This window comes from Piliocolobus tephrosceles, chromosome 16 (genome assembly GCF_002776525.5).
Source record: "Piliocolobus tephrosceles isolate RC106 chromosome 16, ASM277652v3, whole genome shotgun sequence".
Taxonomy (NCBI): Eukaryota; Metazoa; Chordata; class Mammalia; order Primates; family Cercopithecidae; genus Piliocolobus; species Piliocolobus tephrosceles.
In genome coordinates, this window is record NC_045449.1 from 34,182,342 (window position 1) to 34,201,115 (window position 18,774).

Here is an 18,774-nt window from a genome sequence, read left to right on the forward strand (position 1 = left end):
CAAAAAAAAAAAAAAAAAAAAAAAAAAAAAACTGAAAAGTAAGCAACCCCAGCTACTCCGAAACACCCATTCCTCTCCTTTTCACACCCAACTAGCAAGATTTCACGTTGCTGGATGTAAAATCAATGTTGAATCATATAGTTTAGAATAGGGTGAGTGTGAGGTTAGCTCTTCTACTAGGACCCAAGAATAAACTCTTTGATTTAAACTCAACTCCGAAGTTACCACGAGATACTTGTGAGTACTGTCAAGACAGTTAAATATTTTTGTTCTAGTATTAGGAGCTGTTTTTAAAACACATAAATGTATCTGTTTCTGATGTCATGTGTGGTCAATTGAGGGCAGCAAAGGTCCACACAAAGAGTGCAAGGCCATTAAAAAAACGGTGCTTCTGGCCGGGCATGGTAGCTCCCGTCTGTAATCCCAGCACTTTGGGAGGCCAAGGTGGGCAGATCATCTGGGGTCAAGAGTTCGAGACCAGCCTGGCTAACATGGTGAAACCCTATTTATACTAAAATGCAAAAAATTAGCTGGTGTGGTGGCGCGCGCCTGGAATTGCAGCTACTCGGGAGGCTGAGGCAGGAGAATCGCTTGAACCCGGGATGCGGAGAATGCAGTGAGCGGAGATTGCGCCATTGCACTCCAGCTTGGGCAACAAGAGCAAAACTCCTGTCTCAAAAAACAAACAAACAAAAAATGAACCAAACCAAACCAAACAAAAAATACTGTGCTTCCCTCGAGTTTCCCATTTCAGGTTATTGCTTACTCATCCTCTTCTAGTCATTTCCCTCTGCCTCAGAATCGTTTACAGAAAAGATAGTCTAAGTTTTAAAGTTCAGCTATGGCAAGAACCTTGGTTTATTAAAAAATGATCATTTTCCCATGGGTGAAAGGAAAAATAGAGTGAAAATCAAAGGGAGATATTCAAGTCACCTCAGTAAGTCTAATACTTTGTTATGCTGTAAGTTTTAACTTTTTAATCCACCTGGGGAGTTATATCTACTAATTTAAGATCAAGGCAACAACTCATTCTATGTAACAAAACCATTATTTTCCATTGGCTCCACCCTTGTTTTTGGGAGAAGATGTACAGAAGTACACTTTCTAGTTTAAGACAAAGACAAATTTCCCAGTAGAGCATACACAGACGCTCAGCTTCTGTCAAGGAACACTGGCAAACCAACCTCACTTATTTGCCTAAAAATGTGAGTGAGAGCTGTGAATGTAATTTCAGCCTGAAACTTCCCAGAGGGGAGAAGAAACCGGAATAAAGTCTTACCTGTGGTGTGCCCATTTCGCTTTTGTGGTGAAGCTTCTGCCGTTGAGCCTCCAGGTACTCCTGAAATGGCTTCTGCAGAGACGGACCTATGCCGGGGACAGCACTGGAAGCAGGCAGGGTACAGTAGCCCGAGGAAAGACACATTTGGGAAGAAAAGCAGGAAAAACGTTAAACAAAATGCACTTACCACCTGGACTCAAAGGGCAGGGATTGGATAGGAAGAGGAATAAAATATAAAAATCAGAGAACTGCTGAAATTCTGTGAGCTCTTTCTAGTAAAAAAAAAAAAAAAAAAAAATTCTTCCTTCTAACAACCCCTTAAAAAGCAAAATCTCTCCCACCAACATGTCTGGGAGAGACTAAGAGCTGTAAATCAGGAACCGCTCCCAGCAAAAGAGTTAGTCCCAGAGTAAGGCCAGCTCAGCTGATACTGTACTCTGGTGTGGCACAAAGAATAAAATGAATGACTTCTCAGAAGTCCCACATTTATCACCACCAGTTCCTGTAAGAACTGGTTTGAACCAATTAATAAGGAAATGACTTATGCTTGTGTCATCCCTAGTTAAAAAAGAAACTGCCCGCCCTCTCTCGGACTTGTCCCCTCTTCTCAGAGGGGGCGGTCTTTCTCAATCTAAGTCCTTATTAGGACAATCTGTGCGTCATCCTTATCCAAAAAGAATGCATTAGCAAACTTGGGAGGCACCTCCCACCAGTCAGAAGTCAGTGATTAACAAAGGAACAAAGAAGGAACTATGAACTTTGAATCATTTCATGGTTTATGGCAGACGGTTTGCACAGAAACTCCAGTACATTAGTAACAACTTGTTCTGAGATGACTGGGATAGTGATCTTTGATACATTTATGTACTCGGAGCTCCTTCTCACCCAGAATACATGGAGGCAGTGCTGTTAAACCGGTTTGGCAACTGTAGCTAACAGGCTCCTGTTTTAGACATGCTTGCAGGCGTTTTTAAAAATGGTAGCTTGGGGCAACTTAGAAAAATCAAACATCTCTATTTTCTGTACCTTTTAGTTTCTTATCTGTCACATAGGGCTAAGGACGTAAATAAGTTCAAACTCTTTCTTAGAGCCAGCCAAAGAGATTCCAATATGTACTTGCAACACTGCCTAATGCTTGTCCTGTTGAGTATACTGACTCAAATTCACTTCACTTCTTTTTTTTGAGACTGAGTCTTGCTCTGTCACCCACGCTGGAGTGCAATGGCGTGATCTCGACTCACTGCAACCTCCACCTCCGGGGTTCAAGTGATTCTCCTGCCTCAGCCTCCCAAGTAGCTGGGATTAGAGGCGCCCTCCATGACGCCCAGCTAATTTTTGTAGAGACGGGGTCACCATGTCGGCCAGGCTGGTCTCGAACTCCTGACTTGAAGTAATCTGCCCACCTCAGCCTCCCAAAATGCTGGGATTACAGGTGTGAGCCACGACGCCTGGCCTTACTTCACTTTTTTTTTTTTTTTGAGATGTAGTCTTGCTCTGTTGCCCGGGCTGGAGTGCAGTGGTATGATCTTGGTTCACTGCAACCTCTGCCTACCGGGTTCAAGCAACTCTCTGCCTTAGCCTCCTGAGCAGCTGGGATTACAGGTGCTTGTCACCATGCCTGGATAATTTTTTTTGTATTTTTAGTAGAGAAGGGGGTTTCACCATCTCGGCCAGGCTGGTCTTGAACTCCTGACCTCGTGATCCCCCTGCCTTGGCCTCCCAAAGTACTGGGATTACAGGTGTGAGCCACCGCACCTGGCCTTCACTTCTTTTCTAGAACAATTCCTTGCTACTTTTTATAACAAAAAGCAGGAGTAGAAGAGTTTTTGCTATTGTATTTTTATCAGATGCTAACACATCCCTAACTTCTGGCTGAATTCTTTTCTTTAATCCTATTTATCTATCAGTCACCAAATACTTATTTGATTCCTTTTGTTGGGAAAAAAGCCAAAAAAACAAACTGCCCACAAGGAACTTAAAATCATTTATGGGGATTTGGATTCAAAACACAGGCAGATGCGCACGCTCATGCACACACACACACACACACACGAACTGATCTGTGAACAAAATAATTTACAATTCAATATTAAAGTTTTTGGTACAGAAGATATATACCAAAGGAATTGGAGGGAGAAAAGAGAGATCAGTGAGGGATGAAGTTGTCAAAAAGGTCCTTTAGGCCATGTATGGTGGCTCATGCTTGTAATCCCAGCACTTTGGGAGGCCAAGGTGGGAGGATGGTTTGAGCCCAGGAGTTCAATACCATCCTGGGAAACATGGTGAAACCCTGTCTCTACAAAAAATACAAAAATGAGCTGAGAATGGTGGCATGTGCCTGTAGTCCCAGCTACTCAGGAGGCTACAGTGAGAGCCCAGGAATCTCAGGGCTGCAGTGAGCTGTGATCGCACCACTGTACTCTAGCCTGGGTGACAGAGACCCGGCCTCAAAAGAAAAAAAAAAAAAAAAAAATTCTTTAATGAATACTGAAGAAGTACAAAAGGCCTGAACAGACATAAATAATAAATGTGAATACTGCACTGATCAGACCAGAAGACCTGTGACAGACATCAAAGACGGTGTGAACAATCTAGAGAACTCATTACCTTCAGACCAGCCTCTCACTGAGCCACCGCACCTGGCCCTGACTTTTAAGTGGCCTTATGTTAAGGAGGTAGACTAGTAATCTTTCCTTATATATTATGGGTGGGAATGCAAATAGCTCATCCATTTAGACTAGAAATAAATGACATGAATATAAAAAATATATAAAATATTTTAAATATATATAATTAAATATATGAATAAATATATGCACAAAAAGATTGACTTTGAAAACTGCAAATTTATGCGGCCGGGTGTGGTGGCTCCTGACTGTAATCCCAGCACTTTGGGAGGCCGAGGCGGGTGGATCACCTGAAGTCAGGAGTTCGAGACCAGCCTGATCAACATGGTGAAACCACGTCTCTACTAAAAATACAAAATTAGCCGGGCGTGGTGGCACATGCCTATAATCCTGGCTACTAGCGAGGCTGAGGCAGCAGAATCGCTTGAACCTGGGAGACAGAGGTTGCGGTGAGCCAAGATCATGCCATTACACTCCAGGCTGGGCAAGAAGAGTGAAACTACTTCTCAAAACAACAACAACAACAACAAAAAGAAAACTGCAAATTTAGGCCGGGCGCGGTGGCTCAAGCCTGTAATCCCAGCACTTTGGGAGGCCGAGACGGGCGGATCACGAGGTCAGGAGATCGAGACCATCCTGGCTAACACGGTGAAACCCCGTCTCTACTAAAAATACAAAAAACTAGCCGGGCGAGGTGGCAGGCGCCTGTAGTCCCAGCTACTCGGGAGGCTGAGGCAGGAGAATGGCATAAACCCGGGAGGCGGAGCTTGCAGTGAGCTGAGATCCGGCCACTGCACTCCAGCCTGGGTGACAGAGCAAGACTCCATCTCAAAAAAAAAAAAAGAAAGAAAAAAAGAAAACTGCAAATTTAAAAGAAATTTCTTTTTCATAAATCAAGTTTTTCTCTTTAACAGTACTCTGGCCAGGCGCAGTGGCTCATGCCTGTAATCCCAACACTAGGGGAGGCCGAAGTGGGGAGATCACAAGGTCAGGAGTTCGAGATCAGCCTGGTCAACACAGTGAAACCCTGTCTCTACTAAAAATACAAAAATTAGCTGGGTGTGGTGGCATATGCCTGTAATCTCAGCTACTCAGGAGGCTGAGGCAGAAGAATCTATTGAACCCAGGAGGTGGAGGTTGCAGCGAGCTGAGATCATGCCATTGCACTCCAGCCTGGGTGACAGAGTGAGACTCTGTCTCAAAAATCAAAAAACAAAACAAAACAAAAAAGACAAAAAACAACAGCCTGGCCAACATGGCGAAACCCTGTCTCTACCAAAAAGACAAAAATTAGGCCAGCTGCGGTGGTTCATGCCTGTAATCCTAGCACTCTGGGAGGCTGAGGCGGGTGGATCACCTGAGGTCAGGAGTTCAAGACCAGCCTGGCCAACATGGTGAAATTCTGTCTCTACTAAAATACAAAAATTAGCCAGGCATGATGGCGAGTGCCTGTAACCCCAGCTACTCAAGAGGCTGAGATGGGAGAATCGCTTGAACCCAGGAGACGGTGGTTGCAGTGAGCCCAGATCGCACCATTCCACTCCAGCCTGGGCAGCTGAGCGAGGTTCCGTCTCAAAACAAAAAAACAAACCCCCCCCTAAAAACCAAAAGTAGCCAGGCATGGTGGCACATGCCTGTAATCTCATCTACTAGTGAGGGCTGAGGCAGGAGGATCCACTTGAACCTGGGAAGCGGAGACTGCAGTCAGCCAAGATCGTGCCACTGAGTGAGACTCTGTCTCAAACAAAAACAAAAACAAGGCCGGGCGCGGTGGTTCACACCTGTAATCCCAGCACTTTGGGAGACTGAGGCAGGCGGATGGATCACTTGAGGTCAGGAGTTTGAGACCAACCTGGCCAACATGGCGAAACCCTGTCTCGATTAAAAATACAAAAAATTAGCCAGGTGTGGTGGCATGCGCCTGTAATCCCAGCTAGTCGGGGGCTGAGGCAGAAGAATCGCTTGAACCCGGGAGGTGGCGGTTGCAGTGTGCCATTGTCCTCCAGCCTGGGGAAAAAGAGGGGAACTCCGTCTCAAAGCAAAAGAAAAACAAAAACAAAAAATAGTACTCTAAGTTGTAATTTAAATCTACCAGGGATAGCCATAGTCAAGCCACTATTTAAGAGAAAATACGGCCGGGCGCGGTGGCTCAAGCCTGTAATCCCAGCACTTTGGGAGGCCGAGACGGGTGGATCACAAGGTCAGGAGATCGAGACCATCCTGGCGAACACAGTGAAACCCCGTCTCTACTAAAAAATACAAAAAAAAAAAAAAAAAAAAACTAGCCCGGCGAGGTGGCGGGCGCCTATAGTCCCAGCTACTCGGGAGGCTGAGGCAAGAGAATGGCGTGAACCCGGGAGGCGCGGAGTTTGCAATGAGCTGAGATCCGGCCACTGCACTCCAGCCTGGGTGACAGAGCGAGACTCCATCTCAAAAAAAAAAAAAAAAAAAAGAGAAAATTAAGAACCAAGACCCAAATGTTAGAAAGAGTATAATGTTTTTGTTTTTTAGGGAAATGAGGAAGGGACTGGAAATAATAATTCTAGATTCCCTTCAAAATAATTTGAAAAGGTAAATAATTTGCCATTGTAAGTCCATTAAGAGATACACTTTTTATACCCATAATAATTTAAAAAAGAGATACGCTTTAGCTGATAGATACATTGTAGCTGATAGAGTATATCACATGATGTGTATTCACATGATGTATAATTTATCTTGAGGATAATGCTGAGATTAATATATCAATTTGTTATATGTCTCTATGTAGGTTTCCATGAAAGACTAGGAAAACAGCTGAAAACAGAGAAGAGGTTAAAAGTTTTATTATTATTATTATTTTTCTTTTTATATTTTATAGAGATGGAGTCTCACTATGTTGTCCAGGCTGGTCTCAAATTCCTGGCCTCAAAAGATCCTCCTACCTTAGTTTCCCAAATTGTCATCAAAATTTTAGTTACTTCTGTTTTCCATTTCTCTACCTCTACAAACAATGGCTTCGGCTACTGATGCCTCAGCTTCAACAAAGTACTCTTATACTATAGTTTGCTTAATTATCACTAAAGCTATTTTAGTAATGGACTAGATAAAAATAGAAATTACAGCTCTCACTCTTAACATGCATTTAAGGCAAACAATAATGCCAGCTCTAAATCTCATCCATCAAGTTATTCTCAAGCAGCAGACCAGAAGCAAGAGTCCATTCTGACATTTAAGATTAACTTAAAGTGCACACATGGGGTGGGAGTAATAACTTACAACACAGTTCAAAGGCTTTCCATAGTTGGTTTAGGAAATACCCTAAATGCCATTCTCCCTAAGCCATTACATTCTTGCAACCCTGTGCACCTTGCTAAAGACTCTAATCTTATCCCATAGTAAGTCGGGGAAGTCCTCCAATTTGCCCTTAAGCTCTGATTAAATTCAAATAATTACAATTTCGGCTGGGCGTGATGGCTCATGCCTGTAATCACAGCACTTTGGGAGGCTGAGGCGGACAGATCACCTGAGGTAAGGAGTTCGAGACCAGCCTGGCCAACATGGTGAAACCCTGTCGCTACTAAAAATACAAAAAAAAAAAAAAAAAAAAAAGCCAGGCACCATGGTGGGCGCCCGTAGTCCCAGCTACTCGGGAGGCTAAGGCAGGAGAATCGCTTGAACCCCGGAGGGGAAGGTTGCAGTGAGCCTAGATTGTGTACTGCACTCCAGCCTAGGTGACAGAGCGAGATTCTATCTCAAAACAAAACAAAACAAAACAATGAATTACAATTTTGTGACACAGAGGAACACAAAGTAGAAGGAGAACAAACAGACACAGAACTATTTTTTTCAGTCAACTACAGGACTAAAATATACCTAAACTAGCTATGTAAGTAGGTACTTGGCTCTAGGTGAGAAAGCTTTAGAAAAACAAAAAAAGGGCTGGGTGCGGTGGCACACACCTGTAATCCCAGCACTTTGGGAGGCCGAGGTGGGTGGATCACAAGGTTAGGAGATCGAGACCATCCTGGCTAACATGGTGAAACTCTGTCTCTACTAAAAATACAAAAAAATTAGCCGGGTGTGGTGGCAGGTGCCTGTAGTCCCAGCTACTCGGGAGGCTGAGGCACGAGAATGGTGTGAACCCGGGAGGCGGAGCTTGCAGTGAGCTGAGATCGCACCACTGCACTCCAGCCTGGGTGACAGATCGAGACTCCATCCCAAAAAAAAAAAAAAAAAAAAAAGAAAGAAGTAGGTCTGGCACCATGACTCACAAGTTTGAGACCAGCCTGGGCAACATGGCAAAATCCTGTCTGTACTAAAAATACAAAAAAATTAGCCATCATGGTGGCACATGCCTGTAGTCCCAGCTACTCGGGAGGCTAAGGCACGAGAATTGCTTGAACCTGGGAGGTGGAGGTTGCAATGAGCCGAGATTGTACTCCAGCCTAGGCGACAAAAAAAAAAAAAGTCAATCTCATTTGCTTTTCCTTGCTGTGAACCTTCAACACAGTGGGTAGAAAAATCTTAGTGGGTAGTAGTATCTTCATATTTTTATTCCTGGCACAAACATAACAGCATATATAAGATTAAAAAAAAAAACTTTCCACTGGGCCTGGTGGCGTATGCCTGTAGTCCCAGCTAATTTGGAGGCTGAGCACGAGGCTCTCTTGAGCCTAGGAGTTGGGATGGAGGCTTAGTGAGCTATAATCACGCCTGTGAATAGCCACTGCGTTCCAGCCTGGGTAAAACAGTGAGATCCTGTCTCCGAAACAAACAAACCCTTTTCCAACAACTGATGCTAGTGGCAATTTTTACACCTTTGTTATTGTTAACTTCTGTTAAAAAAAAAAACTCAGGAATGCAAATAAAAGGTTTTTTTATTTAAAGAAAAAAAACATAGGCTCGAAACCTACTCAGAGCTCAAAATTGGTTTCATGGGAACAATATTTTTTTTTTTTTTTTTTTTTTTTGAGACGGAGTCTCACTCTGTCGCCCAAACTGGAGTGCAGTGGCCGGATCTCAGCTCACTGCAAGCTCCGCCTTTCGGGTTCACGCCATTCTCCTGCCTCAGCCTCCCGAGTAGCTGGGACTATAGGCGCCCGCCACCTCGCCCAGCTAGTTTTTTTTTTTTTTTTGTATGTTTTTAGTAGAGACGGGGTTTCACCGTGTTAGCCAGGATGGTCTCGATCTCCTGACCTTGTGATCCGCCCGTCTCGGCCTCCCAAAGTGCTGGGATTACAGGCTTGAGCCACCACGCCCGGCCCATGGGAACAATATTTTCCCATGCTTACATACCTAGAATCTGTTAAACAGACCTAAGACAAAGTTCTTGGCAAGCTTAAATATCGTAAAAAAAATCATAAAAAAAAAAAAAATATATATATATATCCATTCAAAATAACATTTGGGCAAAATTCTGCCAAGAGCCCTAGCCAAATTGCAAACAAAATCTATTATTTTTCTATGGTTTTTAATGTATATGTTACTCTGCTTCTGGAAATCACTTATGTGACAAGAAATCTGTATTTCAGGCTGGGTGTGACGGGTCATGCTTGTAATCCCAGCACTTTGGGAGGCTGAGGCAGGAGGACTTCAGAACAAGAGTTTGAGACCAGCCTGGACAACATAGTGAGACCCCTGTCTCTACAAAAGTTTAAAAAAATAGCTGGGTGTAATGGCAAGTGCCTGTATTCCTAGCTATTCAAGAGGCTGAGATGGGAGGATCCTGTGAGCCTAGGAGTTCAAGGTTAAAGTAAGCTAGGACTGAATCACTGTACTCCAGCCTTGGTGAAAGAGCAAGACCCTGTCTCTCTTTCTCTCAATAAATCAATAGATTAGATAGATAATAAATAAATAAGATCTGAAATCTGGCCAGGCAAGATAGGGTGGCTCATGCCAGTAATCCAAACACTTTGGGTGGTTGAGGTGGAAGGACTGCTTGAGTCTAAGAGTTCAAGATCGGCTTGGGCAACATAGTAAGACTCCTGTCCCTACACCCACACACAAAATTAACCAGGTGTGGTGCATACCTGTAGTCCTAGTTACTCAAGAGGCTGAGTGGGGAGGACTGTTTGAGCCCAGGAGGTCAAGGCTGTAGTGATCTAAAATCACACCACTACTCTCCAGCCTGGGCTACAGAGGAGAACCTGTCTCTTAAAAAACAAAAAAGATTGATTCACCTTGTTGTTTAGCCCTATTTACAGAGTGTATACTTAAAGTCTAAGCAGTTGGCTAGGTGCGGTGGCTCACGCCTGTAATCCCAGCACTTTGGGAGGCCGAGGCAGGTGGATCACCTAAGGTTGGGAGTTCGAGACTAGCCTGACCAACATGGAGAAACCCCGTCTCTACTAAAAGTACAAATAAAACTAGCTGGGCACGGTGGTGCATGCCTGTAATTCCAGGTACTCGGGAGGCTGAGGCAGGAGAAGTGCTTGAACACGGGAGGCGTAGGTTGCAGTGAGCTGAGATCGCGCCATTGCACGCCGGCCTGGGCGACAGAGCGAGACTCCGTTAAAAAAAAAAAAAAAAGTCTAAGCAGTTGGTCTCTAAGCCTAAGAATATTTTACCAGCATTAATAAAGTAATTTTTTTTTTATTGAATGTAGGCTGTGCTCCTTTCTCAAATACTTTTTTGAGGATCTTAGCATTAATGTGAGCATATAGGTTACATTTACCCTCCTGAAAAACATTCTGACATAAATTCTAGTAAGGAGGCGATAGCCTCTTTACAAACAGTAATACGCCTTTTGTCTTAGAAAAAAGCCTGGGCACAACAGTTTTTTACCTTTATTCCATTGTTTGTGCTGGGTTAGTATTCCCTCTGATGATTAATCACAAAGCCTAAAGAATCTCAGGGTGTCATAAGTCAGATGCCTGAAAGCTTATAAATGAAAAAAAAAATTTTTTTTTCCAGGAGAAGATTCAGGTCAGGGTACTATAAAAAGAAAAGGGTGCTGGGCTTGGTGGTTCACTGTAATCCCAGCACTTTGGGAGGCCAAGGTGGGAGGATCACTTGAGCCTATGAGTTCAAGACCAGCCTGGGCAATATAGTGAGACTTCATCCGTACAAAAATTTTAAAAATTGGCTGGGCATGCTGGCATGTGACAGGAGGTGGGAGAATCACTTGGGCCTGGGAGGCTGAGGTTGCTCCAGCCTGGGCAACAGAGCTAGCCCCTGTCCCCGCCCCCACCAAATCTGGATAGCCCAACTTCAGGAGACTGAAAACCTGTGCCCTGAGTTATAAAATTTAATTATGTTCTAAATGAATATCAGGGTCTTTAGAATTTTCTTGATTGAATGACGACCACTGTATGTAAATCAATACATCAAATTTATCCTCTGACCCAGAGAATTCTATCAATTGAGATTCGGCCCAGGAGCACAGGAGTAGACTCCTATATAGAAAATGGTTCTGTTCTAACTGAAGCCAACAACTGCCTCTTCTGCTGAAGAGACTGAATTTTACATTTAAGGCACTAGTAGGATACACTTTCAGAAATGAAATTAAAGTCCTTCCCTATCCTATTCTCATTACAAGCTGATCTGTTACATGTACAAAAGAGGCAAAGAGGGTGTGGGAGAAGATGAGCAACAAGACAGCCTAGCAATTCCCTTTCTCAGTAACAGTCTTGTAAATAATTCTCCATCTTCAGAAATGTGCACATTTTAGTCAAACATTATAGAGTTAAATTTTCCTTCCTACTCCCTAGGCAGTGATCTAAACAGGCTTAACGGCTAGTATTTTAATGAGTTGTCATTTCCTGTCTGATAAAGATTCTCACAGTATTTAACCACCAGTTTCCCTGGGGACCAACCAATACTAGAGTTCTATTCATAGTGACTCAGAATGGACCTCAGACTCTTGCCCTTATTCAAAAATGAAAGATTGCCCTCCACATGAAACTGCCTTTCCTAGTAAGGTAGACTGCTCGGAAAAGGGTGGGGGAGTTTATCATGCAATCTTTCTGAAGAAACCAAAAGCCATCATGCTGACTCATTAATATTTACAGCCTTTCAGCCCTTTATTAATCCAGAATAAGTAAATGAACAGGTGCTAACTGAAAATAAACTCATATTTAACCCAATAAAAACAGGATCTAGTTATTCTGTGTGACTGGAATGAAAGTGTTATTATCTTTACCATTTAACTGAATAGAACACATGAATCTTTTTGTTGTTTTGTTTTGTTTTTGGAGACAGAATCTGGCTCTATCACCCAGGCTGGAGTGCAGTGGCGCAATCTCGGCTCACTGCAACCTCCACCTCCTGGCTTCAAGCAATTCTCCTGCCTCAACCCTCTGAGTAGCTGGGATTACAGGCATACGCCTACAACCAGCTAGTTTTTGTATTTTTAGTAGAGACAGGATTTCACCATGTTGGCCAGGCTGCTCTCAAACTCCTGACCTCAAGGGATCCGCCTGCCTTGACCTCCCAAAATGCTGGGATTACAGACATAGCCACTGTGCCTGGCTGAGTATATGAATCTTTGAAGCTGATACTGTAAGAAAAAACTGGTAACTGATGTATTCTACTTGCTTTGGATCTGCAATGTGGTAGCCCCCTAATCATGTTTCTTTACATCCAGGATCTTGGAATGGCACCCCAGCATAAAATAAATTCAGGATGAAAATCACACACTATACTAGAAAATCTAGGGCTTTCTTTCTCATATATACAAGTTTGGACTGACAGTCTCTGGCACCTTTTAAAATTCATTGTGATTTGACCCCAGGATTTGGGATTAAAACATCTTGAATTTCATTCACATCTGTGCCCTTTCAAATGATTAAAACCTCTTTTGTACTTAAGTTAGTCCACTGTATGTGGAGTGGTATTATGAACACATGACACCATGGGTTTCTTCCTGGCTGTGTAGAGGGAAGACCATGCTTTCTCCAGGTGTATTTTATCAGGTATATTGTCTCTACTGCCTTACAGCATATTTTATCACAAAAGAATTAGCAATTGCCCTAGCTTTTGGAGATTTAGCATTATTTTCTGTAAGAATCAGATTGAAGGTTAGACCTCCTTATCATTAGCAGCTACTCTGAAATAAGCTAACATTAAAGAGAAGCTCTAGAAAACAAAACCTCATTTCAGAATGCAGACTTGAGCAGCGGGAGAAAAACAGGCATTTGTGCTGGTGAATGTGGCCAGAACTAAAGGAGTGGTCTATAAGAACTAGGTAAAACTGATTGGTTGCCAAAAAAACTGTTAAAAGTCAACGTATTTCATTTATAGAAAATGACAGACTGGTGACAGCTTTTTTTTTTTCTTTCTGTGTTTTAAAGAGGTTGTGTTTCTTGCCTCAGTCTCCCAAGTAGCTGGAACTACAGGCGAGTGGCACTGCACCTGGCCCCAGTGGCAGGATCTTGCTCTGTCGCCCACGCAAGAGTACGATGGCACAAACACGGTTCACTGCAGCCTTGACCTCCTGGGCTCAAGCAATCTTCCTTCCTTCCGAGTAGCTGGGGCCACAGTAGCTAATTTTTAACTTTTTTTCTAGAGATGGGGTCTTGCCATGTTGCCCAGGCTGGTCTCAAACTTCTGGGCTCAAGCAATCCCGCCTCAGCCTCCCAAAGTTCTAGGATTACAGGTGTGAGTGGGTCTGGTGGCAGCTTTTTATACTGACAGATCTGCACTGGCTTGAAGACTCACTGAGTTCTAAAACTTAAAAATCAGGCCAGCACAGTGGCTCATGCCTGTAATCCCACCATTTTGGGAGGCCAAGGTGGGTGGATCACGAGGTCAGGAGTTCGAGACCAACCTGGCCAATATGGTGAAACCCCGTCTCTAGTAAAAATACAAAAGTTAGCTGGGTGTGGTAGTGCATGCCTATAGTCCCAGCTGCTTGGGAGGCTGAGGCAGAAGAATTGCTTGAACCCAGGAGGCAGAGGTTGCAGTGAGCTGAGACCACGCCACTGCAGTCCAGGCTAGGCGACAGAGCAAGGCTTGGTCTCAAAAAACAAAAAACAAACAAATAAAAACCAAAAAAGTGACAGTATTGGCAGGACACAGTGGCTCATGCCTATAATCCCAGCATTTGGGGAGGCTGAGGCAGGAGGATCGCTTGAGCCCAGGAGTTCAAGATCGGCCTGGGTAACACAGCGAGACCCTGTCTCAAAAAAGAAAAAAAAAGTGACAGTATTGATTGAAATTCAATCTCATTTAAAAAAAGTTATGATCTCTGTCCTCAAGGAGCTCTATCTAGAAGAATGCTGGGAGAGGGGAAAAAATGCACTTAAATGCACACTACAGAAACGTGAATTTTTCATTAAAAGTAACCACAGTAGTAACTACCTACAGCTGCACACAGGTGGATGCACGTGTGCACAGGAGAACAGACAGGAAGAATTCATGCTGTATCCCTACCAAATTCACACAGCAGCTGTTTGAAACTGGTGCTCTAGTCTAAATTTCCAACTTCCAGCAAATGACCTCGCTGGCTTCCAGAGTGCACTCTCAGTGTCCTCCTTCTCTGCCTCAAAACTTCTTGGAGTCTTCACTCCAGTTTTCAAGAAAGAACTGTAGGCCGGGCGCGGTGGCTCAAGCCTGTAGTCCCAGCACTTTGGGAGGCCGAGACGGGCGGATCACGAGGTCAGGAGTTCGAGACCATCCTGGCTAACATGGTGAAACCCCGTCTCTACTAAAAAATACAAAAAGCTAGCCGGGCAAGGTGGCTGGTGCCTGTAGTCCCAGCTACTAGGGAGGCTGAGGCAGGAGAATGGCGTAAACCCGGGAGGCAGAGCTTGCAGTGAGCTGAGATCTGGCCACTGCACTCCAGCCTGGGCGACAGAGCGAGACTCCGTCACAAAAAAAAAAAAAAAAAAAAAAAGAAAGAACTGGTTCATGAGGATATCAGTCCACCTCAGATTGATCCTATCTCAATCATCTCTTATCATTTATATGAATTTAACTTATCTGTAATAGTACTTCACGGGTTTTGTTATGGATATGAAATGAATATTTATGTAAAGTATCTGGCACAGTGGGTGCTTACTGAATGTTAATTTCCTTCCCACATCCTTCCCTTTCTTCATTTGTATTCTCTATCTCTAGCATTTTACTAGTTTTCCCCTCAGCCTAAAATACACACTGGTCCCTCCTATTTAATGAATGAATTAATTCATCTGGTCAACAAATATTTACAGAACAATTAAAATGTGTCAGACATGACTTTGGCTTGACCTTTCCTCTAGCCCACAATTCCATGTAATCCAATATATTTGGGTTTTAATTTTCATTATGCTACTAAAATACTCCATTATGGTCAATAGTAACATTCCAAATACAATGCACCCATTTCTCATCTAACAGTCTAACTCCAGAACTCCTGTTTTAATCTTTATGCGGTCTCCCAATATCCATAACAAACATATAGAAAGGTTAAGCGTCAAAAGAGAAGGATATATAAACTACCATGGACATGAAGAGAAAGGGGTTTTCCCAAACTGCAGAAAGAGGTTATATTAGACTGTATAACTGAGTCTCAGCAGCTGGGGTTTAAACCCTATGTTAAGCCTTAAATTCTATCCTTTTGTCAGATAATACAAATGTTGGTGTCCCACGCTTCCATAACTTTTTCTGATTATTTTCAATGATCAAAGTCAAAGAGAATCGAATACATGGACCATTTTATACTTTGAAATGAAAGGACAGATTTTCTTTCTGTAGAAGAAAAAGTCCAGGCTCACATAGCTCATTCTGACCACTTTCCATAGAGTGAGGAGTAAGAAACAACATTTGGATTCAAGCACTTAATTACTCATTGGTTAAAATGATCTCTCTTGCCACAGGCAAGCCTGACTCTGAGGTCAAGCATCAAGTTAGCTCAGAAATAGGAGACAGCAAAGAAGAGCATGGAACATTCTGTATCTGGTAAAAAGTCCCTGTTCCAGCCAACACCATCCCCCAGCCCTCAAGTTCAATGATTGAGTTATGGAAACTTTTCTTGTGTGGTAAAACTGGGGACTTTGTCTTCCAATAAGACCCTGGCAACATGACAATCAGCCAATGTTCTGCATATGGTTTGCTGCGAGTCATATGCTTAATGTTATTTTCTGGGAATTCACATCCCCTATTTGGTGAGAATATGGGAACATGTCATTTTAATCACAGCTTTAAAAGTTAGATTTGGTTATGCTCTTTAAGAAATATGTACAGGTCTCTCCCATTGGAGAAAGTCTAAAATTAAATAAAAATTAGTATTAAATCATAAAAAAAAAAAAAAAAAAAGGGCTGGGCACGGTGGCTCATGCCTGTAATCCCAGCACTTTGGGAGGCCGAGGAGGGTGGATTACGAGGTCAAGAGTTTGAGACCAGCCTGACCAACATGGTGACATCCTGTCTCTACTAAAGATACAAAAATTAGCCAGGCATGGTGGCAGGTGCCTGTAATCCCAGCTACTCAGGAGAATCGCTTGAACACGGGAGGCAGAGGTTGCAGTGTGCTGAGATTGCATCACAGCGCTCAAGCCTGGGGAATAGAACAAAACTGTCTCAAAAAAACAAAACAAAACAAAACAAAACACAAGTAACGTAATGCCTTTTGAGCTAGAAAGTTCTCTAGTTCTTTGGTTCTATCACCTGACTTTGGGTCTTGCCATGTTGACCAGACTGGTCTTGAATTCCTGAGAATTCAATCGATCCATCTGCCTCGGCCTCCCAAAGTGCTGGGATTACAGGTGTGAGCCACCATGCCCAGCCAAAAAAAGATTTTTTTTTTTTTGAGACAGAGTCTTGCTCTGCCGCCCAGGCTGGAGTGCAGTGGTGCAGTCTCAGCTCACTACAACATCCACCTCCTGGGTTCAAGCAATTCTCCCACCTCAGCCTCTTGAGTAGCTGGGACTACAGGCACCCATCACCACACTTGGCTAATTTTTGTATTTTTAGTAGAGGCAGGGTTTCACCATGTTGACCAGCCTGGTCTTGAACTCCTGACCTCAGGTGATCCTCCCATCTCAGCCTCCCAAAGTTCTGGGATTACAGGTGTGAGCTACTGTGCCTGGTCTTTTTTTTTTTTTTTTTAATTTTAATTTTTTATTTTATTTTTATCTATTTATTTTTTTTGAGACAAGAGTCTTACTGTGTCGCCCAGGCTGCAGTGCAGTGGCGCGATCTCGGCTCACTGCAAGCTCCACCTCCCGGGTTCACGCCATTCTCCTGCCTCAGCCTCCTGAGTAGCCGGGACTACAGGCACCTGCCACGTCACCCGGATAGTTTTTTTTTTTTTGTATTTTTTAGTAGAGACGGGGTTTCACCATGTTAGCCAGGATGGTCTCGATCTCCTGACCTTGTGATCCGCCCGTCTCGGCCTCCCAAAGTGCTGGGATTCCAGGCTTGAGCCACCGCGCCCGGCCTATTTTTTATTTTTTAGAAGGAGTCTCCCTCTGTCACCGAGGCTGGAGTACACTGGCATGATCTTGGCTCACTGCAATCTCCACCTCCCGGTTTCAAGTGATTCTCCTGTCTCAGTCTCCCGATTAGCTGGGATTACAGGTGCCCACCCCCACACATGGCTAATTTTTTGTATTTTTAGTAGAGATGAGGTTTCATCATGTGGCCCAGGCTGGTCTTGAACTCCTGACCTCAGGTGATACACCTGCTTCGGCCTCCCAAAGTGCTGGGGTTATAGATGTGAGCCATCATGCCCGGCCCCAGCCAAAAGATTTTTGATACCCCCACCCCTTTTTTTTTTGAGACAGAGTCTCGCTCTGTCGCCCAGGCTGGAGTGCAGTGGCCTGAACTCGGCTCACTGCAAGCTCTGCCTCCTGGGTTCAAGTGATTCTCCTGCCTCAGCCTCCTGAGTAGCTGGGACGACAGGCGCCTGCCACCATGTCCGGCTAATTTTTGTATGTTTAGTGAGATGGGGTTTCACCATGTTGGCCAGACTGGTCTTGAATTCCTGATCTCAGGTGATCTGCCCAAAATGCTGGGATTACAGCCGTGAGCCTCTGCGCCTGGCCCAGGATTCATTTTTCATTCTTTCTTGCCTTATTATCTCACAATTTTATTTTAAATTTGAACTGCTGCTGGCTTTTTTCTTGCTTGTCTTTTGATTTTGTTCTCTACCATGACAAGTTATCACTCCTTTATTTGTGACTGCAAGGTTTTAAATATCCTTCAAAAGAATGCATTCTGAAGTTCACTAATTTAATTTGATGATTTGCTATACCATTAAGGGATTTTTTTTTTTTTTTGAGACAGAGTCTCACTGTCACCTAGGCTGGAGTGCATTGGTGCGATCTCGGCTCACTGCAACCTCTGACTCCCAGGTTTGAGCAACTCTCCTCCTCAGCCTCCCAAGTAGCTGGGATTACAGGCATGTGGCACCATGCCCGGCAAATTTTTGTATTTTTAGTAGAGATGGGGGTCTTACCATGTTGGCCAGCCTGGTCTCAAACTCCTGACCTCAAATGATCTACCCGCCTTGGCCTCCCAAAGTGCTGGGATTACAGGCATAAGCCACCATGCCTGGCCCCATTCAGGGTTTTAGCAGTGTGAAGGGGAGAACTAACAATTAAAGGAGAATGTTTATTTTTTTTCTTCCTTTCTTTTTTTAAGAATCAGGGTCTCACTCTGTCGCCTAGGATGGAGTGCAATAGTATGATCATGGTTCACTGCAGCCTCAACCTCCTGCCTCAAACAATTTTTCCACCTCAGCCTCTTGGGTAGCAGGGACTACAGGCTGGTGCCACCATGCCCAACTAATTTGTTAGTGTGTTTTTTTGTAGAGACAGACAGGGTCTTAGTATGTTTCCAGGCTGGTCCTGAATTCCTGGCCTCAAATGATCTAAAGGAGAATGTTTCTATGGCAGGTTAGAGACAGTATATCTAGTGAGGAAATCCAGCTGTTCACCTCCTCTTTTCTGAAATAAAGTACTAATC

The 18,774-nt window shown here is 43.7% G+C and overlaps 1 protein-coding gene across 5 annotated transcripts in view; it reads right to left on the bottom strand.

Annotated features, from left to right (window-relative positions):
* VMP1 (vacuole membrane protein 1) overlaps positions 1 to 18,774 on the bottom strand; it is a 142,304-nt gene that overhangs the window by 3,341 nt on the left and 120,189 nt on the right. For all 5 annotated transcript variants that reach the window (XM_023204651.2, XM_023204654.2, XM_023204653.3 and 2 more), the window contains one exon: positions 1,280 to 1,382. In XM_023204651.2, the coding sequence (XP_023060419.1) occupies positions 1,280 to 1,382 (103 nt within the window). The remainder of the gene's footprint in view (positions 1 to 1,279; positions 1,383 to 18,774) is intronic.